The sequence below is a fragment of the Python bivittatus genome, unplaced genomic scaffold (assembly GCF_059951505.1).
Source record: "Python bivittatus isolate LINGU-HERP-01145 unplaced genomic scaffold, Pbiv_v1 ctg000590_np1212, whole genome shotgun sequence".
In the NCBI taxonomy this organism is placed as follows: domain Eukaryota; kingdom Metazoa; phylum Chordata; class Lepidosauria; order Squamata; family Pythonidae; genus Python; species Python bivittatus.
In genome coordinates this window covers 6,206,185-6,229,971 of record NW_028277086.1, presented here as the reverse complement: position 1 = coordinate 6,229,971, position 23,787 = coordinate 6,206,185, and the positions used below count along the sequence as shown (strand labels likewise).

At 38.4% G+C, this 23,787-nt stretch overlaps 2 protein-coding genes across 2 annotated transcripts; one reads left to right on the top strand and one right to left on the bottom strand.

The window, feature by feature from the left end:
- The first annotated feature begins 2,355 nt into the window (after positions 1-2,355).
- On the top strand, positions 2,356-4,600 carry LOC148214742 (proto-oncogene Mas-like). Its single transcript, XM_088148930.1, has one exon. It carries the CDS (start codon positions 2,356-2,358, stop codon positions 3,337-3,339), a length of 984 nt encoding a protein of 327 aa, XP_088005056.1. The 3' UTR covers positions 3,340-4,600.
- Positions 4,601-10,099: 5,499 nt separating this feature from the next.
- Positions 10,100-16,171, bottom strand: LOC148214741 (proto-oncogene Mas-like). The gene is made up of 2 exons (XM_088149265.1): positions 16,082-16,171; positions 10,100-11,027 (listed from the first exon to the last, which is right to left on the bottom strand). Exons 1-2 carry the CDS (start codon positions 16,169-16,171, stop codon positions 10,107-10,109), a joined length of 1,011 nt encoding a protein of 336 aa, XP_088005391.1. The 3' UTR covers positions 10,100-10,106.
- Positions 16,172-23,787: the final 7,616 nt, after the last annotated feature.

Sequence of the window (23,787 nt, the reverse complement as noted above, 5' to 3'; positions counted from 1 at the left end):
CTTACTTTTGAGCCCTTCTATGAGAGAGATTGGCCTGGGGCAGAAGGTGATTTTCAGGTGGCTTCTCTGGTGATGTATATGGCTATTATTTCATTGTATACTTTATTTTATTTTACTCTTTTATGTTATTATTTTGTCTTATCATTTAGCTTAGCTTAACTTAGTGAGAGGTTAGCTACCTAGCACCTTGGGATGACAGGATATTGGAAGATATTATTATTTATGTAAATATCACTTTTGCATTGATATTTCTTAATTAATAAGCTGCTAGGGGTATATTTACTCAAAATCATAGTTTTTAGTTTTTAAACATATTGTTACTCTGGTAATAAATGTATTAATATGGTTATAGAGGAATGAATGTAATATTACTCTGTGATCTGTCTTTTACGACATTATTTTATCAATGTTTTACTCTGTCATTGTTCTCTTAAATTTGCTGGCCATTGACTAAATAAAGAAATGTTCTGTTCTGTTCTGTTCTGCTCTGCTCTGCTCTGTTCTGTTCTCTCTGTCCTTGTTTTGAGCCCTTCTATTGTATGGGAGAGATTGGACTGGGGCAGAAGGTTTTCAGGTGGCTTATATGATGTTGTATATGGCTATTGTTTCATGTATACTTCATTTTATTTTACTCTTTTATTTTATTATTTTGTCTTACAGTTTAGCTTAGCTTACTTTTGTGAGAGGTTAGCTACCTAGAACTTTGGGATGACAGAATATATGGTAGAGGAACACACAGATAATCTTGGAGCAGATCTCCAGAGACCATTAGGCTGTCTTTGAGGTATGACGGAGGGCAGGGGAAATGCTGCCAGACTTACAAGATTTTCTTATTATAGTGATATTGCTACAGTTCCAGTATTTGTTTGAGTTTTCTGACCTGCCCTACCTCAAAGGGCTGACACCTACTTATAGGTCTATCAATAAATAAATATAAATAAAACAAAATAAATCTCCAAGTACATCAAGGATGGAAGAATATACTAAATGTTATCACAAAGAATGTTCTGCATAGAATTCTGATCCAGATCAGAGGCCTTTACATTCACCCATGGATACATAGAGCCATTTCAATGTTGAATCCCCAAATTTTCTACCCTGGGCTATTATTTGCCATTTCCTTTTGGTCAGGCAAAAATGTTTGATACCCTTACAGGAAAGTTCCCTTTTCTCTTCCTTCTCCTGATTATTTGTATTTCCATTCAGAGGAGCCCAGATTGGAGCAGAAGAGGAAATACTTCCTTTTCCAGCTTCCCATCATCTCAATTTCTCTCACTACCATAAAAGGCAATAATCCCATTCATCTCTTGTTGTGACTGGGCCACAAAGCTTCCATCTGACCCTTCCCCGTTCCTAGAGAAGCCAACCCACCAACCCTGCCAAGGAGTTTTCAGACCTCTTTCATTCCACAGCAGTGAGTGGAAGTGGCTGGTAAATAACAAGAGGACATTCGAAACATGCACTTCCCACTCCCCAGTGGCCCACCCCATCTCAGGAAAGTAAAATCCCCCTTAAAGTCTTGCTGCTGTTATCATACATAAAAACAAAGAATCCATTAGTGATTCCAATGGATATTTTCTTCTCCTGTGATGTTCAGCTGTCACCAAATATATCCCAACCAGAATATCATGAAATGTTCTGTTGTTTTTACATGGTCCAAAAGAGATTATTTTAGAAGGATAAGAATTATGATTAATAATTTGTATGGCAGTTCTGATTACACTTTAAAATAGAAATGGAGAGATCCATATTGTTTGCCATTAGATTGATCACATGACCATTGTTTGTTTTCTTTTCACTTTTCATATTACACAGTTCTTGTGAAGGAGCAGAAGAAAACTTACTTCCTATCAAACCGACAAGGATTTCCTCTTTTATCTGGCAAAGAGATAGAACAACCTGACCTGCATGAGTTATTTCTGCTTTGCTTCTATGGAAAGGGATTGAGGTGAAAAAGTCTTTTACTTTGTGGGAGTCAAGTTCTTAATTAGTTCTGAAAAGCTATCCACATCAGATGATGAATGGACCCCTAGGGCTGAAAACTGATGGAAGAGAAGAATAATCTCCTGACACTGATGTCTCAACTTTTGCCTTCCTGAGCAAGCAACCGAAAGCAAGACTACCCAAAAGTATAACCCAGATGACTTCTGCTGAAGATATTCTGTGAAATTTCCCACACAAATTCCACCATACCTGTTGGAAAAACTAAAACAGAGGCAAATGACCTTTGATCTCTGTTGACTAAAAAAAGGGTGAGTGGCTTGGTCTTTAGTTGTCTAGGTATATAGTCAACTTTCAACAAGAAGCAGAAACAAACAAAAAATAAAATCAAAATATGATTCATTTAAACTGAAAATGACAACCAGCATGACAATCATCTTTTCTGGAATAATGGGTGCTAAAATGGGAAAATTGACATTTGATTCTATTGAACACAATGATACTCATTCAATATACTCAAAAGGCATCATTTATCACCATGGATATGTGAAAACACTCCTTTATTCTTTAATAATTTTTATCTGTATTCCAGGGGTTATTGGAAATGGAACTGTCATGCGACTTTTGGGTTCCCAGATGAAGAGGAACTCTTTCACCATCTATATCCTCAATTTGGCTGTGGCTGACAGTGGGACCCTCATAACCCTGTTTGTGCATGCAATTCTGGTCATAATGACTGGGGATTCCCTCATAGAAATAATAGAATGTTCAGTATGCACTTACTGCATTGGTCAATTTCTTCTGACAATCATCAGCATTGACCAGTGTTTCTCTATCTTCTTCCCAATTTGGTATCGCTGCCATCGGCCTCCATACTTGTCCACCATCCTCTGTGCCATTACATGGATTGTCTCTTTCCTCCTCTGTGCAATTCATTACACTCTGATTTTGCTTAAAGGCCTTCCAAACTTCTACCTATTCTATCAAATTTTCATATATGCCACCGTTTGCTTCCCACTCATGCTGGTCTCTAGTCTGGCCCTCTTCATCAAAGCCTACCTTAAAACACAGAGGCAGAGGAGAGGGAAGCTTCTCACAGCCATCTTGCTTGCCCTGTTTTTCTTCCTCATCATTTCTTTTCCACCGATCATCATTTATTTCATCAATGTTATTTCCAATCAGAAATATTTCTATTTACGGACATATGGCTACTTAATTGCCTGTATGAACAGCAGTATTAACCCACCAATCTATTTCCTACTGGGGAGAAAGAAGGAACTTCATTCTATGTCCAACCTAAAAATTATTCTCCAGAGGGTTTTCAAGGAGGAAGAAGAGAATGAAGAGCAACCAGGGGTCCAAGTTGAAATCCATTTCAAACAGATCCTATTGAGATGATGTGAGGAGATAACACATGGGTTGAATGGGTTAAACTTTTCTTGGATCTTAGTCATTAGCTGGGAGCAGCTGAATGGAATGGTGTCCTAATCTTCAAATTTCTGCACTCACCCTTTGCTCATTTGCAAGCACAAATTAAAATGCTCCAAACACTGTGTAAAATGCTTTGATGTTCCTAGCTATTTTATCCTCACAGTCAGTTACCCAGCAAACTTCATTTACCAGTGAGAATTGATCAGTGACTCTGAAAACCTAAGTCTATGTTATCACCCATGCTTCGATATATATCTTTCATTAATTTCCCATGTGTGTTTAAATACTTTACGCAATGGATTTCAATTGTAATAATATTGAATTTGAAATAATTTTGCCTTAATTTAAATTGCAATCATTTATTTTTGCAGATTATACTTTCTCTTTTTATGTGTTGTTAGCCACCTTGAGTGTTGAATAAACAGAACGGAAAGATAGAAATTTAGCACATAAATGAATAACAAATAACTGTGTCTGAAGAAGTCACGTGTTTGCCTATGGCCACCAAGATGCACAGCTTTCTGAAACTACCTTTCCCAAAGATTAATATAATGCTGGATTGTTTTCCTTTTCCCTGATCTCAGTCATGCTTTTTACTCTCTGCCTACCAAGATTGATCTTCCACTCCTTTGAAATTACCCTTCCATTGCTCCGAATTCATGGGCAGAGAGATCATATTCTACCTCCTCCACTGTCCTCAATTCTATCTTGGTCACACATGCTCAGACCCAAGCAGGAAGAGCTGAGGAAAATTCTCACCAATAAGTTCCTTTTAAATGGAAAATCAACCAAAGCAGATTGCCTAGGCTTAGAATAGTACATGCAAAGGGATTTTAGGTGAGAGGCAATGTCAGCAAAGCGTCTGTGGTGTTTGACTTCAACGGTGGAGATTCAGCCTCAAAAGCCCAGTGGTCCATTGCGCTCCTTCAGTAATAAGGACATAAGAGCATAGGCAGTGCCCTCCTGGATTTCTCCCCTGGCTCGTCTACTCCAGCAATCTGTTCTCAGAGTGACCAACAAACTGCACAAGGAAGCCCATTTCTCCCCCAGCAGATGGCCTTCAGAAGAAGTCCCACTGCCATCAAGGCGAATAGCCACTGATCTTCTGGATTTCCATTTCTTGCTGTCATGTCATGTCATGCAATGTGGTGCCTGTTCACACTTCCTTGTCCTGGTGCTGCTAGGCCTCATGCCCCCCTCTACCCTTTACCCTTTTATTAAAAGCATCCTGCAAAAACAAACTCCAGCATCATTTTTTACTTTCAAAACAGCCTCAGATCCAGCAAAAACATTTAGATTTTCTCAGAATGTCGCCTAAATCAAAATTGGGTCCAGTGGTCCCAAAACAAGAATGGGTTGGGTCATCCTGGGTTGCAATGAGATTCTAAGGTAGTGTTTCTCAACCTTTGCTACTTTCATATAAGTGGACTTCAACTCCCAGAATTCCCCAGCCAGCATGCAGTCTGGGGAATTCTGGGAATTAAAGTCCAGCCATCTTAAAGTTGCCAAGGTTGAGAAACACTGCTCTAAGGGGCTAGAAAGTAGGTCCATCAAAGGCATGTCACAGGCACCTTGGCACAGAGTTTGGCGCAAACAACGTCCCCACTGTGAAAAGGCAAGACACAGAAAAGGCCTCTTGGGACATTTGGCGTAGCTGCTTGGAAAGCTTGCCCAAGTTGTCTAGATTTTGGTGTGCATATACAGAGCTTTGTGTCCTTCCACTGGGCATTGCTAGCTGCAATGAGGGAGTTTTGGTTGTAGCAACATCCTCTCTGAACCTTCCCTTTGCATGCTTGGCAAGCTCTGATGGACAAAAGACCAGGGCCAATCTCACAGATTTATCTCACGACTAATGGGCATTTGGTAATTGATCACACCCCTTGTGGCTGCCGTGTTGTGAATGGGGAAGGCTTTTATAGCAGGAGCACCAAATGACTCCAAAAGTTGGGGATTCTGGCCTGAAAAAACTTGATCCCACATGCAGTTGTCTTTAAAAAAGGCTTATGTTCTGGATGCTCTTAAGAAAGCTTCCCACAGCAAGAAAAGGATCTTCCTCCAAATGTCAAACCATTGGTGAATTTTTACTTTGAAGGGCAAGAGATTTGCCTCTAAGGCTTTGCACGTCAGCATTCTCAAAAAAGGCAGACTTGCAAGGTATGAAACAGAGGAAAGAACTCATTTCAGCTGATATGGAGGAAGAAACTCATGATTTACTAAATTGTTCAAAGGAATGGCTTTCACTGAATCATTCCAACTTTCATGGGGTTTATTGCTTAGACTTGAATTGGTGAGATTGAACTGAAAGGACTAGTATCGTTTGTATGCTAGGTTTTGAATGGTGAGATCCTCCGCTTGAATGGGGAGATTTTGAAGACAGTTTTCAACAGTCAACTCAACCTTACTACTGAGGCCCTTCAGCTCCTTTCATCTTGAATCCTCACAGTTCTCAGCCAGTAAGGTCATACACGGCATGGAGAAGATGGACAGGTCTCTCGGGGGTCATTATTCATGAAATGAAATGCCAGCATACCTCTCACCATCAGTGGCAGCAGGAGAAGGCTATACTGCCATTTCCTGCTTCCTAGAGCCATAGATGGACCAATGATGGAAGCAAAATCCTAAACTAAGACCAGAGTTCGTCTGATCCAGGTGGGCTGATCTTACACTTTCGTGAGAGTGCCAAGCTTTTTTTTTTTTTTTAAATATTTTTTTATTTTTACAACAAACACAAAACATACATGAACAAACAAAAACATAGAAAGGCATAAAAAAAGCATCTTCCATTTTATACCGTGTGTCAACCAGTTACCAACTCATTGGTGCCCCTTTCATAATCTTAAATTCTCATATCATCTATTCAAAATATACTTGTATACTTATCAATTAACAATTATTAATCATTCATAGCTAATCTATAGAATCATTTATTACAAGAAATTTTAACTTTCAATAGGATTAGTAATACATTTTCATCTATCGATTATATGTGTATATATATAATAATTAATATCAAATTTCTATTATAAAATTTCCTAATCCATTACATTACTATATTTTCTCAGTGTCATATAAAATTACTTATCTTCTTACTCTAATTTCAAATCTCAATTTAACTCATCTCTGCACATTCCATAATTTTCAATAACTTCCTCCTGCATAAGTGCTTTTTAATTTTTCCAATTCTTAAAAGTTACAGTTCTAACCAATATCAGTTACAATATCAGTTACAGTTCTAACCGGGTTACAGTTCTAACCAGATTCTTCACTACATGTTTCAACAAAAATGTCTCTAGTTTAAAATCTATATGTTACTATATTCAACCATGTATAAATTTTAGTCTAATCTCTTGAAACATTTACAATCAAATACAATTTTTAACTATATATCTCAGATTTATACTTTATTCCAGCGCTTGCATAATTTTGAGTTCACCCTTTTCATTCAATATCCCAAAATATCTAGCTGTTTATTCCTTTTTCTATATTATTGGATAAGAGAAAGCAGTAATAAATGTCCTTTCAAACATTCTGCTTTTTGAAGCTTCTGTCAGTTCCATCATTATTGTATTCCCCTCATTTTTTCTTTAAACATCTGAAGTAGTTTCTTTCAATATTGTTTTACTTCTTCTTTTTGTGCATTCTCTTAGTACGATTTTCCATTATAATCTTGTATAATCTTTTTCTCACCCTCAGTGCCAAGGACAAGTCTGTCCCTCTTCATTTATCAGTTGATTAACCCTTTTAATTCTCAGTTTATAAGCCTCACAGTAATTCTGTTTAATGTTTCTGATTTCTTGTACTATTTCTTCCTTTTCCATTGATCCCGTTTTATGTTTAATTAAGTCCATTTTAGCTTTAATAACTTTTTTTCTTTTTTTTTGCGGGAATTTCTGCAGCTCTTCTTCCAGTTTTTTATAGTCATCCTCAATAGTTTAAAGATCTTTTTCTGCATTGTGTTTCTCGTATAGTTTATTATCTTGATAAACCTTCATTGAGTCAAAGGATTCTTTATCTTTGTTCTTGCCAAAAATAAGAAAAAAAAAAAAAAAAAGGAGAGGAAGGGAAAGACTAAGTCTCTTTAAAAAAATCCAACTGAGGGGGGGATGGAGAGCAAAGCAGAGCTTCTAGCAGAAAGAAGAGCTACTGCCACTAATCAGGGCTCTTGTGACTAGCTCAAACTTTCCATCTTGATATTTTCAAAATCGCTTTCAACTCCACTTTCTTGTTTATAGTTACGGATGGCACCTGTATAAACATGCACATCCCACTATCTTTTTAAAAAGCACAGGGTCCTTCAGCATGCGTCACAATAGAAGAAAAAAAGCACTATGTCGAGCCTCTAGATGGCAGTGCAACTTTCTTTCATTTACTTTCTCTTAACTCCACTTTCCCCATTTCAAAATCAAAAAGTATAAATTTCTTATAACAATAAAGAAATCTTAGTCAAAAAAAAGGCTTAAGAAAAAGAGTTATTGAGTATTAAAAAGAAAAAGCCAATCCAGTTAAAAATATATTTTTTTAAGAGAAAAACATCTTGCCAGTTCCACTAAAAAGGGAAAGTTGAAAAGAAAAAAAAAATTTCCCCCCTTTTTTTATAAGGCTCAATCTCGCCGCTTAATCCACTTTTCTTCACTTTTAAAAATCTCTTTAAGTTACTTAAGGTGTTCTCTAAGAATAGTTAAATAGTAAAAGTCCATCTCACCCAGCTGACACCCTTCTCTTCCTTCTTCCTTTGGAGCTTCCCCGGCTTTCGCAGCCATTTTGGCTGCCTCTCCTCCGCCGGCTTCAAAAGCTTCTCCCCGGATCAATCTGGGACCTGCGGCGTCCCTGAGATCCACGGGACGCGCCCTTTGCGATCGCCATCTCTACGGGACGGCTTAGGTCCATCGGGACCGTCCGGGGGAGGAGATATCGGCTGCGATCCTGGGAGCCCAAGATCGCCTGCCGTATCGCCGCGACGCCAGCTCCGTCCTCCCGAGAGTGCCAAGCTTATTTATGACTGTTTTATCTATCCCAAAAGCACCGCTGTCTCTTTGGGTTCATTTGACTCCCGTGGAGTTGCTTTGGGGGATTTGTGGATGTCAGTATAGTCTCGATATTGCTAACAATGCTGATGAAAATGTAGTTCAGTTGCATTGTCAAGAGCAGAGATTGCTTCCCCTAAAATGCCCTAGAGTGAAACCACATGCAAACAAATCTGACTGATGTGCACACTGATCACTGTTGGGTCCCAGATAATGACTGGATTGCAGCCTTCTCTCAAATACAGGCAGTTTACATTTTCCTGAATACATACACTGACAAAGAAACCAGAGTAAAAAGAGCCACTTTGTGTCTCCATCGGCCACCAGACACTCCCAGCAGGATCAGGGAGATTAACTTCATGAGAAGGATGGGCAGAACTCTCCTGGGCTTGTTCTACATTAAGATTCAACCAGGGGCTTCCAACATGATACATTTTTCATCACAAACGTATTTCATCCCCCACCTCAGAGCCAGCTTCTGGCATAATTGGTCTCAAAATCAGCCATGCAGAACACAAACCATGATGAGTTTAATGGATGGTGGGGATGGTCTGCTAAAGTCCCACCACTCAAGCACTCTACAAGGTGAAGCTGGTGCCACTAGAAATAGGACTTGAAATGTCAATAAAGACTGGTTTGAACCAAGACTTGTAAAAACGTTGCAATAAAAAAGGCTCACTTAGAAGATACATATTTTAAAGTATAATCCAAAAAGGAAAGGAAAGGCAAGAAATAATCATTATTTATGATACCTCTTTATTATGAAATAAAATGGAACGATACATTGTCTGAAATTTTCAAGTTTATGAATTTCACATTATACTTAAGAAAACTAGGTATACAGCAAGCTTTATTTCTTTATTTCTTTATTTGATTTTTATGGCCACCCATCTCAAACAACTGACTCTTGCATTGCTCTTCTCTTTGTTCTTCCTATTTCCTTTCATTATTTAAATCAATGTGCATTTTTTCTGTAGCCGTATATTCTTGTACTAAATAAAATTATGAGTTGAAACATTACCAATGTAATGCTAGCTATTGTATTTTATCTGCTTAAGGAGCCATTACAAATGGGTTTCCTTCATATTTTTCTGTTCTTCTTGACAGCCTAGCCCATCCTAGACAGCCCCCTGTAAGACCAGTTTGATCCTTATTTGTCTCTTTCCATCAGCTGATAAAGAAATCAATGGGCTGGGGCTGCGAAGGCTGTTTTGAAGGAGGCGTTACTTATCCTTCATCTATAACTGCATATAGGATCTAATAAGCTTGATTAAACAGAGAAATATGTACAGCAAAGCTCAGAACCTCTCCAATTGGCAAATAACTTTCTAATTTGATATTAAATGTATGGACATTTTAATTTGGAAAACAAAAGTCCAAATTCTGATCATATGGATTACATCTATTTTCAACAAAGGGTTGAAAAAATGGAATGAAGACAAATATTTATCATCATAAAAATTAGACATATTTAAAGTTTCATACAGTAATAATTAATTGTTACTGCTACTGTGAAATAGAATGGAATTATATAAAGTAAGAATATTTGATACAAATGCCTCTTCTTCACTTATGGAAGCTACATACACAGGAATGTTTTCAGCTTTCATTGTTTTGAGTTTTGCAATTTTGTTTGGGAACTTACATCAATTTTGAACCATATATTCATTATGGCTTAAAAAAAAAAAGAATATAAATGCTAGTGACTCTTCACAACTGGGCTTCCTCCATGGTTTTCTGATTTTCTGGGCTGTCCTGCTCATCCCTGAAGACTCTTTGCAGAGCAACCCTCAAAGATGCTCTGGGCTGATCCTTTCCGGTCTGTTTCCTCCCGACTAAGAAATAGAGGAGTGGGTTGATGCTGCTGTTGAGAGCGGCAAACCCTAAGCCAATTGTCATGAGAATGTAATGAGGGGGATCCAAATATTCTATGACATAAACAACATTCATTGGGAAAGAAAAAAGGAGGAAGAAAAGGAGAGCCAACAAGATGGCGGTCAGCAGCTTCCTTTGCTTGCGTTGTGCTTTCGAGCCCATGTGGAACAAGAGAGTCACAGTGGACACAACCATGAGAGGCGTGCAAAGTAAACCATTCACAATCAGCTGGTAAACTAAAGGTGAACGTCCAGAGCGCCTGGTCTGGTGGAGAATGAAGTGCACTGCAGCGAGCAGGAAGGAGAGGGTCCATATGATGCCACAAACTAGGGTGGACAAATAGGGCGGGCGATGGCAGCGATGCCAGAGTGGGAAGAGGACAGCCACACACCTGTCCAGGCTGATGGCTGTCAGCAGAAACTGGCTAGCAGAATAGGTGAAGAAAAACAGCTCAAGAAACAGGAAGAAAAAGGTATGGAGTATGTAAATTTCTTTACGCAGAGTTAAAACAGCAACAAATATAGCCGCAATAATGAGGGATACGAGGACCCCAAAATCAGCGATGGAGAGACTCAGGATGTAAGTGGTGAAAGAATTCCTCTTAACGGAATAAGTCAGAAGATAAATTGTCCTCCCATTTCCTAGCAGACCCAAAATACAAATAATGGCAATGTAGGCATTGATAAGATTTCGTGTTAAATCATCAAACAGGTGATCATACAGAGAAGGAGGGATTTTGAGTATTTCAGAAAAATTCTGATGATTGTCTCCAGTTTCAAGAATTCTGTTAGACACTTCAACAAATTTTACACCCACTCGAGTACTCCTGTTAACAGAAAGTGACCAAAACAGAATCAATTGTTATTACAGAATTAGACGGATCACATGCTTCCCTTTTGATTTCTAGATATCAATGTATAACTTTGCTGTTTACCATGAGACAGAAAAAGGAAAGAGAACAGGAATAATGATGTGACTCTGTCTCCCCCTTTCTCTAACATCCGTGCTTTTAGGAGAAAATCTGCAAGAGCTGCTATTGTGGCCTGAACTCAGGTACCCCTCTTAATGTGATCTAGAGATTGGCTTTATTCAGGTTCCAGATCATGTGGGGAGAAGGAGTACCTCCTTTGATCTGCCACATGTTCCAGAAAATGTCTGAATAGAGGAACTACTCTGTTCTCCGTGTGACTTGTAAAACAACAGGAGCAAGGATGTCTTGGGTTTAAATGTTATATTGTAATGCGTGTTTTGTCCCTTGTCTTGGGCAGGGATTCTAACGGACTCCTACGAAACCCATCTCTTCCACTTTATGTTCAGTGTCTCTTCCATGTCCTCCCATCTTCTCTTCCTAACTCTTTTTATAACACACTTGAAGACCCTATAGCAGTGCAACACTTTGGATTTGATTCCAAAAAAGTCCTTTGGAGCACACTGAAGGGCAGATGATGCACCCTCAGCAACCCTTGACAACAAATCTGCCTTTTAGTGAGACTGGGCAGCAGGTGAAAGTTGTACCTATTTTGCCAGGTTGTACACAGGTAAAATGTAGGCAGTTTCTCATGCTCCGAAAGAATGTTTGCAAATCAGATCTTAATTGTTGCAAAGCCATAGTACACACAAACACACACACACAGAGAAACACTGAGGCTACGCTTACACAATAGACAAAACCAAGTCCAATACAACCATAACAATTTCATCCACACAATCCTTATTTATTTATGCAAGTCCTGTCCCACCTTTCCTTCAGAAGATAAATGTCTTCCAAAGGAGATTGCCTGGTAATTCTCAACTGGGGATGATCTGCTCCTAGGGGAACTCTGTCCCTTGTCTGCCGCCCACACTGAATCCAAAAATCCTCATTGGCTCTCTTGGGAATTTTTGCTTGTGGAATATTATGGAACAGTTGGACGGCTGCCTTCCTTCCTCTAAGGAAAATATTTTGTACCATAGCATACTTACACCTCAGAGCCAGGAGGCAAAGCATCATTGGGGTCAGAATATTTTTCAGAGATCTTTGCATTACCTAAGGAAGCAATTACAGTAAGGTCATGATGACGGTCAATAACACCAGGCAGCAAAAATGCAAATGTGTTTTCAGAAATGTGTCTGGGTTTCCAATAACATAACTTTGGTGAAAGTTCTCTTAAAGGACATGGAGGTTCTTCTCTTCTGTCCCTCCAAGGACCATTCTGGGATGATGTTGCCCAGAGGAAGCAGCAGGTATCAGAGCGTTGGTATTCTTACATTCTCCAGGAGAGCTGTTTTTTGAATGAGTAATTCCCTCAACAGCCATTTTATGATTGTACTCACTGAATATTTTAAAAATACCCTTTTTCCCATCATCCCCCACCCCACCTTCAGAGAAAAAAACAAAGGGAATGCATGTCCTGGTGCTAGAGGTTGAACTCTGGAATGATCTAATTACGCATCTTTGAACAATTAAGGTCTTCTTTATTAGTAGTAGCCACAGAGGCTACTATTCATAAAGAAAAGGAATGGAAAATAATATATCATATAGTTTACATGCTGTTCCTACCTTTTGAAAAAATAAATTGTTGTGCCATTGTGCAAAAGCTGTTTCCTTGTTTAGGAGATGTTGAGATCAGTGGTTTAGGAGGACAATCCAGGACACTGCAATTTAAGGGGAAATACAAATATCAACAGAAATAAATTTTAACTGTTCTTCTGATTATCAAAACTGTTCCTAGGAAGAATGTTGTTGAGGAATTTTATGTCATTGTTGGTCTCCCATTCATCACTAAACCATACAAGGCCAACTAGAATTGATGAATAAAACAGGCTTTAAGATTGAAAAAAAGGTAAAATATTTGGGGATTAATCTGACCAATATAAACAATATGTTGTCCCAGAATAATTATGTTAAGACATGGAATGAAATTAAGAAAGATATGTTAAGATGGGAGAAATTACAACTATCATTGTTGGGAAGAATTTCTGTGATAAAAATGAATGTCTTCCCTAGGATACTCCTTTTGTTTCAGACAATAGCAATTGTGACTACTGACTTACCATTTAAGCAATGGCAGAAGGATATAACTAGACTTATCTGGCAAGGCAAAAAACAGCGAGTTAAATATAAGGTGTTGCAAGATGCTAAAGAAAGAGGAGATTTAGCCTTGGCTGATTTCAGATTGTAATTGGCCACTTATTATTTGGTTTGGTTGAGAGAATGGGTGTTGCTGAGAAATAACAAATTATTGGATTTGGAAGGACACAAATTGAGATTTGGGTGGCACGGCTATTGATGGTATTATAAAGTTAAAGTTAATGTGGATTTTAAGAATCACTTTATTAGACGTGCCATTTTGAGAATATGGAACAGATATAAACTTAGGCTGTGTCCAAGAATACACCTATGGTCATCTCCACAAGAAGCATTTTATAGGAAAGAAATGGTAACGAAGCAGAAATGGTTAATCTGTGTTGATATCCTTGATATTCATCAAGGAGAAATTAAAGTAAAAGCAAGGGAGGATTTGACATCTCAGGGACATTTATGCCACTGGTTTTCATATGTAGAACTTGGAGAAAGATATAAAGTTAATAAAAAGATACAGTGTTTTGAACAAAACAAAGCTGTTTTTGAAACTGAATTGTGTACCAATGATGAACACTGTATCGCTAAAATGTATAAGCTTTTGCTGAGATTTGAAACAGAAGATGAACAAGTTAGAGACTGTATGATCAAATGGTCTAAAATTTTTGGGCACAATATACAAATGGAACAAAGGGAAAATATGTGGATGAAAGGGTTAAAATTTACACTGTATCTTAATTTGACGGAGAATTTCTATCAAATGATGTATAGATGTTATTTGTCACCAGAAAGATTATCCAAAATGTACAAAGGGGTTTCAAAGATAGGTTGGAAATGTGAACCACAAGAAGGGACTTTTTATCATCTTTGGTGGACATGTAATAAGGCTAAAAAATTTTAGATCCAAATTCATATATTAATTCAAAAGATCTTGAAGGTTAATATACACTTAAAACAAGAGACTTTCCTTTTGGGACTGATGGACAAACAATTGGTAAAATATGAGGATGGAAGAACAAAAAGAATTGATAGAATAAACCTGGTTTAAGATTAAGAAAAAGGTGAAATACTTGGTATCACTCGGACTAATATGAATCGTACGTTGTTTCAGAACGATTATGTTAAGACATGGAAGGCAAGATGGTGAGTTAGTCATTTATCTAAACACTCCCTGGTGTTTAGTGGGTATCTCTATTGAATTATCAACAATAGTCCCACCAGGCGAAGGTGATTTAATTTACTTTAATGTATTTGATTAGGGCACTACCTGCCTCCAAATGACTCTGGGCACCTCAGAAGGCAACTAAGAAAATGTAATACGACATAACTGGGGGGGGGGGGAGTAAATAAAAGCTGTTAAAAAAACAAGATGACATTTGCAGGCAACAGAACTCAAAGGGGCTCTTACAGTTTAAAACCAAATTTTTACAAAATGATGTACCATGGGTATATGACCCCAGAGAAGTTATCTAAGTTGTATAAAGGCACTTCTAATTACTGTTGGAAATGTGAAAAACAGGAAGCAACATTTTATCATGCATGGTGGACTTGTGAAAAAAACAAAAAACTGTTGGACACAAATACAAATGGTGATGCAGAGAGTTTTAAAAATTAATATTCAGAAGAAACCACAATTTTTCTTAGTACGACTTATGGACAATCAACTAGAAAAGGCTCATGGATTATTGTTGTTATCAAAGGTAACTGCAGTGAGGCTGTTATACACACAAAAAAGGGAAAATATAGAAATACCCATCCTGGAGGAATGGGTCGTAAAGATAGGAGAACTTGCCAAAATGGCTAAATTGACTTCTTTGATCAAGAAGGAAACAACAATTACTTTTATGAAAGACTGGAAACCCTTTATGGACCTTTTGCTGAAAATGGATAAAAATGAATTGGGGATTTGGGGATTCCTAGATTAAAAAGGTTTGTTCATGAGAGGAAGGGAACCGTGATATGAAATCTGGTAGGTTGGAAATGGGAATTATGTTTGCAACTGCTGCAAAGAAGGTCGGAAGTCACTTCTTTAGATATCTTTCATATCCTCTCTTTCTTTTCTAATCTTTCACTTTTTCTTTTAGTCTTTTTTTTCTACTTTTTTATGTTTCCACAGGTTTTTCACCTGATGTAATTTTTTCTTTTAATAAAAATTATATTATAAGCCTAAAGAAAGAGGAAGCTTTTTGACTTCAGTTCCAAGAAACTGAGCAGCAGAAACAGTATCATCTTGAGGTTTCACCATCAAGATTAATTGTTCCATAGAGGAGGGGCTGGAAATCTTCTCCTTGGCTTTTTTCACCTTCACCATTTCATTTCATGAGACACAATGAACTCTTCTTCCCAAAAAGTACAAAAGGACACTTTGCAAAATGAAAACAAACGGACAAACAAACAAAAAGGTCTGTAAAACAGGCTCACCCAATTTCATTCCAAATAAAGGACTTTAAAGGAGGGAGAGAAGAAGCATAAAAGAGAATGCTGTTTTTGACAGGAACCCCATTGATGAATTTTCATGACATTATTACAAATGGAAAACACACTTTGAGTTGATTGTATGCTATATTGTGAATTTATTGAGGTTGTCTCAACCTGAGGGTCGAGAGAAATTCTTTGGTCTGATAAGAGCCTTTTGAGGAATATCTTCATAAGCATAGTAGGGAGTCATGTTTTTCACAGATGATGTGTGAGTTTTGAAATATCAAAGAAACAGTATCTGCAATAATTGATTTGACTAAACGTTCTCAGCTGGCAGAGAAAAGGTTGCATTGTTATATTTTATTTGCTCTGTTAGCTGTTCTGGCAGGGGAGATTCCTGTAGTAAGCGGGACACTGACATGCCTTCCTTGCTCACAGCATCTGCCTCTGCGACTAGAAATGTCTCCATTCATGAGTCAGCCAAGGGGTTGAACCAATTACTTATAGTAAATAAATCAGTGGCCCTTACTGGCCTCATCAATTCTTAGATGCTTCAAGGATTTTCTCAGGTTTAAGTGCCCAGATCTTGAGTGACTCCTGTTCGTCTTCCTCACCATTAAGAAAAAATACTCAGATAAAAGAAATCCAAACAGAGTCACACATACACCAGTCAACAAGATAAAAGCTGTGATTTAAAAATTAAAAGTTAAAAGAAGCAAGTTAAAAGACAAGGAAAAAAAAACATGTTAAGACTTGTTGGAGTCAGAGATGAGAAGACTGGTATCACATCATGCTGGAAAAAGTGCTGCAAAATTGAGTTAGCCACAGAATCCTGAAATATTAGCTGATCCCAACCTAATGGTACCCAAGTCCTATCCTAAACTCAAAAAGGAGTACTTTGCAAATAACGATTAACACAATAGAAGCTCTACCTTTACGGCTGACATACCTGCTGATGATAGGAAGAATCTCCAGAGGGGACAATCTGATCTCTTTCAGGATCTAAGGATGAGATTTTTTTCAATGAATCCAGTTGCCCAGCACTTGATCCAGTTGCTCTCGGAAAGGAGAATTGAGGTGGACCAAGCTGCAAACGTTCTGAGAAAGAAAGAAGAGAACTTGCGAAATATCCTTCTCTGAATTTGGAACTTAAATGTGTTAACACACCCAATTTGAAAAGGAAGTGCTTAAAGATACGATCATATCTTGAGAAGCAGTCAGATCTGGAGATCAAATTCCTGGACTTAAGGCCCATGAAAGGAAGATCATCTTTTGGCAGCAGGTGTTAATTGTGACAGTAATTTCTTTGCTTACCAAATGACTCCAGGAAGCAAGTAGCAAGTCTGTTTCACATCCTCTGAAAAAAGTGTGGTAGGTCCATGATCATCTTCCTGAATTTCCTTCCAAACATTTCTCATGTAATCTGAAGAAGAAAAATGCTTTCAACATTTTTGTCCAAAGAGAGGAGAATTTCAGAGAACTTGTCATGGGTGGAACATGGAGGTCCTCCACTTACTTGCTTAGCAGGGGGTAAAGGCCTGGATAGGACAGTCATGACTCTCTCTGCACAATCACCTTCAAGGGATCTGCTGCCTCTCTGCCTTCTCGCAGTCCAATTCAATCCCAAAGCAAGGCAGGAGAGGACACTTGTCCAATTAAGCTTTCTCATGCTAGGAAAGACGGGAGCTCCAGAGACTGCACTGGGACCGAAAGAGTTGTAATGGAAGAGAACCTGTCCACCACCTCCAACATTAAACAATGCTCAAAAACACCATCATGAGAAAGCAAAAACAAATTCTTAGCAAGAGGCAGAAAAGCAAAATCTTCTTTTACAGGACAAATAAACTTTAAAGACTGTAAGGCAGATTTCAGTAGGGTCTTTGTTTTCAGAAATGAGGGCCTCAGAAGCTTTTCTGATGTTTGACTCCTGGGTGCAGTCCAGAAATCAGAAGCTCAGTGAATAAAAGGGACTTGGCCAGTCAAGCCTCTGTAGTATGGTTGAACATTGTGAAAGATGCCTCAAGGGTTCATGCAGACCTTTTGGGGGCCACCTGAAGCCTCCTTTGCAAACAAACAAACATATCACGTTCCATCTAGGTTGTTCTACCCAAATCTAGAACACTCTTCAGCATGCTATTCTCATTCTCTGCCTTTTCCCCAGCTGAGTTTCTACATTACACTAAGCCAGAGTGTGACTGTGTTTTCTATATAAACCATGTTTAATGGCTTAGCATATTGGGTGAACCCAGCCAACTGAGATTTATGCCATCAACTCTGGTTTAGCAGTGAATGTGAACTCTCCCAAGGTTGTTTTTGATAGAGCAAGATCTGTGGTTACTGTTGTTGTCCCAAAATGTGATGTTCATTGCCTGGTGTGCTATAGCCCAATAAATCACACCAAAGGTGGAGATAAAATCAATTTTATTCTGAGCAGAATAGGTCACTTGGGTATTATATCACTCCCAAATCAAGTGACCAGCAACAAATGTCAAAGCGTTTTCTGTCATTTTGCAAGTTCCAAGAGCTGATCAAAGACAAGAGGATTTTTTTTTCCTTTCCCCTTTCTGTCTGGAATCATTAGTCTCCTCTAGGTTCAGTTTCTCAAATCATAAAGTCTCAAGTTGTTGTTTTGACTTACAATAACCTAAGCAAGTTGGATAGACAGATGTTGTTTGATGGTGTTAAAGGTATCATCGCAAGGTGTGAGCTGTTCCAAGTAAAGCTGCCTTTTGCAATGGTCTGGTGGTGATTTTGTCAATGCTGATGGTGCTCCAGTGGTGCTCCAGATGTTCTCGGATTGCACCCAAGACACCTATTACACTTGGTAGAATCTTGGCTTTCTTTTGCCAGAGTCGTTCTACCTCTATTTGCAGGTCTTTATATCTTGTGATTTTCTCCAGCTCTTTCTCTTCTCTTCTACTCTCTCCAGCTATGACAACATCCACTATCCAGACTTTTTTGCCTTTCTTGTCAACAATTGTTAAGTCTGGGGTGTTGTGTGGCAGACACTTGTCAGTTTTAATTCTAATGTCCCAGAGCACTTCAGCTTCTTCATTTTCTATTACTTTTTCTGTTTTGTAGTCGCACCAGTTCTTGCTTGCAGGCAAATGGTATTTCTTTCTTTTTATATATAAATGTTATTGGTTTTTAATTAACAAAAAAAGGGGAAAAAACAGAAAAATAATAATAATACACGAATAAAAGGAAGAAAATATTAAAAGTGGTACTACAAAAAAGTGACAAAAATGCAACAACAGCAAAAATAAATTTTAAAAAACTTAGTCTGGTATACCATTATACAGTAAAGGTTACAAATCTATATATATTTATCTAATGCAAATATTATTCAAATGCATATATATTTCCAATGCATTTATATTGCTATCATTTTTTTAACCTACTGTATTTGGTCTAAATGAGTTGCATATTTCATTATACTTGTCTGTAGACAAGTCTACTGTATGTTTATAGGCCATCTGCTCATAAGAGGCAAGTGCAATCAGGTCTTCAATCCTTTGAGTGAAGGGCCCCATACATTTATCTTTCCAATGCTGCAATATCAGGCCATAGTAAGGGCACGGAGAATCCATTTATGTTGTCCAGATGTCAAGTTCTAAGGACCAGGTATACAGTTCAAAAGAATATTATCCTCTGAAGATTTTAGTTTTTGGTGCCCAATCATGTTTATATCCTGTAGTCCACTACTTTCTCCCAAAACTTAGTAATTATAGGACATGGTAAAAACATATGTTTTAAAGAGGCATTGTCTTATTACATCTCTAACAAAATGATGTTTTTGACAATCCTTTTCTATACAAACGTAATGGAAGACAGTAAATTGTAAATATTATTCTTGTTGTATAAGTCATAGTCTATGTAGTCTCCTCTGTATCTGGGACGTTGTCATCGTTGGTCTTGGATGGGGTAGCACTGCCCCAGACAGACCCAGTGCATAATTTGGGGGTCGTCCTGGACTCACGGCTCCTGCTCAAAGAGCAGGTGGCAGCTGTGGCCAGGAGGGCTTTTGCATAACTTCGGGTTGTGTACCAGTTACGCCCTTTCCTGGATCAGGATACCTTGCGAACAGTCACTCATGCCCTCGTTATCTCCCAGATAGACTACTGCAATGCGCTCTACATGGGGCTACCCTTGAAGAATATCCGGAAGCTTCAGCTGGTCCAGAATGTGGCCGCACGAGCAATTTTTGGGGCCCGAAGAAGGACCCATATAACACCTCTGCTCCGTGAGCTGCATTGGGTGCCAGTTTGCTTCCGGGTCCAATTCAAGGTATTGGTTATCACCTTTAAAGCCCTACATGGCATGGGGCCAGGTTACCTGAAGGACCGCCTCGACCCCATGATCTCAACCCGTCCCACCCGATCTCACAGAGAGGGCATGCTTCGGGTCCCCGTGGTAAAAGAACTTCAACTAGCGGGGTCCAGAAGGCGGGCCTTCTCTGCTGTGGCCCCCGCCCTTTGGAACATCTTGCCCCCGGAGGTGAGACAGGCCCCCTCACTCCAGGCCTTTCTGAGGGATTTGAAGACCTGGCTCTGCCATCTGGCCTGGGGTGGGGAGGGAGGATATCAGAAATGGGGTTGGCTGGCCCCTTAGCGGCCTGGTGTGGCCCCTATCGGCCTCTTGGATTTTTTAGCTTTTTTATTTTTATAATGTTTGGTTTTTATAATTTTTAATTGTATTTCCGATTTTACTTTGTTGTAAGCCGCCCAGAGTCCCCCGTTGTGGGGAGATGGGCGGGGACAAATCAAATAAATAATAAATAATGATAATAAGGCAATATAGAAACTTCTCATTCTTTTTTCCACTCATCCCTTAACATCTGCATATCAAATTGATTTATTGATAACAAATATCTATAAAAGCTACCCATAGGTTTTTTTAGTTCTAAAGAATTTAACAAGTTATTCTCAGGTGTCTCGGAAGCTGAAAATGCTGCTGGTCCAAACAATGTTGTTAACAAATGTTGTGGCTGTAAATATTGCCATTGGGTTACATCTGATAGATGATATTTATCTCTTAACACGGCATATGTTAAAAATTCGTCTTCATCATCTATCAGTTGGTCCAAAGTGCGTATTCCCACTTCCATCCAATTTTTCCATATCACCATCTTTTTCCCATTTTTTAAAGTTGGGTTTCCCCATAAAGTCATTTAGGCATGGGAGGAAGGGTCACATCTTTTTTAGACATTCCATTCCATAGCTTTCTAATTGACAAAATTGTTTCCAGAGATATTAGACTGCTGCGTTCTGGACCAGTTGTAGTTCTGAGTGCTCTTCAAGCAAAGCCCCATGTGTGATGCCTTCTGCATCCTGAAAACCACCACAGGGTTCCAACTGCTTTTTGCTTCCATGGCTCCAAATAATCCTTTTCCACCCAATATATGTCCTCAACAACAGTTTAGATCCTAATACTGTCCATCCAACCAAAGTTGCTATATAGTAGATTCCAATGTTGCCCAAATCAGAAAATTAACACCACTTGTTGGCTTCCAGTATTTAACACTTGACAGTAGGTAAGCTTCATGATCTAGCTCCAGATTTGGAAAACCGAATCCTCCCTCATTGACTGGTAATTGCATTTTCTGTAAAAATAGTCTCAGAATCAAAGAAACCTATAAATATTTTCTAAACAAAGAGTTTATTTTTTGAAATTATCTGAAATATTAAATTCTGAAAGTATTTTCCAGATACAGTATTTGAACAGGAATTCCTCTCAGAATATGAATTAATCTTGGAATCATATTCATTTTGAAAACATTCACCTTTCCCCAAAGGTGGAGGGTTAATGACTCCCATCTATCCATATCTAGAGATACCTCTTTCCATATTTTATTTATATTAGATGTTACTGAGTTACAGTATATCTTCTGGTATGCACATACCTAAATATTTAATAAATTTGTTACAAATCCTTTCCCAGGATCTGGTGGAAGAGCCTTTAAAAAGACCTTGTAAGATTTGCAAAAGTGCAGAAGGCTTGGAGCCATACCAATTTCAGAAGGAATGTAGCTCCATAGGCTAGACACAGTCACAGAGAAGACCTATAACTTAGGTCCTGCAAAAGACATTCTTGATAAATGGGACCTGGAGTGAACCAAGTGGGCCAGATCTTACTGGCCAGGCAGAAACAAATTTTAAAAAGTGGTCCCATAGGTGTCCAAGTCTTAAGCCATTAGAAGCCTTTATGGGTGACAACCAATGCTTTGAATTACACCTGGAAGCCTGCTGGTAACCAGTGCAACTCACAAAGTAGAGCTGTCACATGAGCAAAATGAAAAATGCCTACCACTACTCAGGCTGCTGTGTTCTGGACCAGCTGTAGTTCTGAGTGCTCTTCAAGCAAAGCTCCATATGAGATGCCTTCTGCATCCTGAAAAGCACCACAGGGTTCCAACTGCTTTTTACCTCCATGGCCCCAACTAACCCTTTTCAACCCAATATATGTCCTCAACAACATATGCTGACATGTATAATCTGTTAAGTCTTCTAATGAACCTCACCTTTACTAGAAAGCCACACAAAAGATTGATTGATTGATTTATCTATTCCATTTACTGTAAGTTTTCATGCAAACATTTCAAAAATCACTAATGTTTGCAGACACAGGATGAAAATGACTTTGGGCTAATTTTTTAAAATAATATTTTAATTAAAGTTTATATATATAAAAACTAATGCAAAACCAAGAGACCCACACACAAAAAGAAAAAAAGAGAGAAAGAAAAAAAGAGAAAAGAGAAAGAAAGAAAGAAAGAAAGAAAGAAAGAAAGAAAGAAAGAAAGAAAGAAAGAAAGAAAGAAGGAAAGAAATATAAAAGGTGACTTCCCCCTCCCTCCAAACAAGTATACGCATTAACAGTAACTTAAAACCTTCTCTAAGATTACTTTAAAAAGCCCTCTTCATCCCCTTTCTCAGCCCTACACAATAACCGAATTATGAAGAATATTCAACAATCAATCTTATCAGCAAAAGCATTAAGAGTGCCAGAGATTATAAACTATATATTTTAAGCTTCAACAGATAGGTCTATTTCACATTTTAACTTCTAAATTTTCCTAAAAAGTAAAACCTAGAAGATTTCTCCCCTTAACCATACAAAGTTCCAGTATTTCTTCTACTGTCTGTTTCCTGACCTGCCCTGCCTCAAAGGGCTGACACCTACCTATAAGTCTATCAATAAATAAATATAAATAAAACAAAATAAAACTCCAAGTACAACAAGGATGGAAGAATATACTAAATGGCATCACGAAGAATGTTCTGCCTATAATTCGGGTCCAGATCAGAGGCCTTTACATTCACCCATGGATACACAGAGCCGTTTCAATGTTGAATCCCCAAATTCTTGAAACCTCCAAAAACAACTACCCCAGGCCTATTCTTTCCCATTTCCTTTTGGTCAGACAAAAATGCTTGACAGCCTTACAGGAAAATTCCCTTTTCTCTTCCTTCTCCTAATTACTTGAATTTCCATTCAAAGGAGCCCAGATTGGAGCAGAAGAGGAAATACTTCCCTTTCCCACTTCCCATCATCTCAATTTCTCTCACTAGCATAAAAAGCAATAATTTCATTCATCCCTTGTTGTGACTGGGCCACAAAGCTTCCATCTGACCCTTCTCTGTACCTTGAGAAGCCAACCGCCCAACCCTGCCAAGGAGTTTTTAGACCTCTTTCGTTCCACAGCAGTGAGTGGAAGCGGCTTGTAAATAACGAGAGGACATGCTAAACATGCACCTCCCACTCCCCAGTGCCCCACCCCATCTCAGGGAATAGAATCCCCCTTCAAGTTGGAAGAATGTTCTTCCTTTGCTGGGAAGATTTGCTCTGTTCTTCATGAGGATGCCAGCTCCAGCTAATGTTTACACTGATTAAAAAAAAAAAAATACAGAAATTTCTGAAACTCAAATTCAATAGCCAGTTAAACCCCTTGTTAAATTATCACCAACCATGTGAGATTCCACAATACTACAAATATTTAGTAGGGAAGAAGTTAACCAGGTAGTGATTCTTTTTTTT

Bases quoted from the DNA above. Each gene is read 5' to 3' on its own strand.
- LOC148214742 (XM_088148930.1), top strand. From the start codon at position 2,356: ATGACAACCAGCATGACAATCATCTTTTCTGGAATAATGGGTGCTAAA.
- LOC148214741 (XM_088149265.1), bottom strand. From the start codon at position 16,171: ATGTCAGTGTCCCGCTTACTACAGGAATCTCCCCTGCCAGAACAGCTA. The intron at 11,028-16,081 runs GCTGAGAACGTT...GACAATCATCAG, and splicing joins ATGCAACCTTTTCTCTGCCA to AATTTTTCTGAAATACTCAA.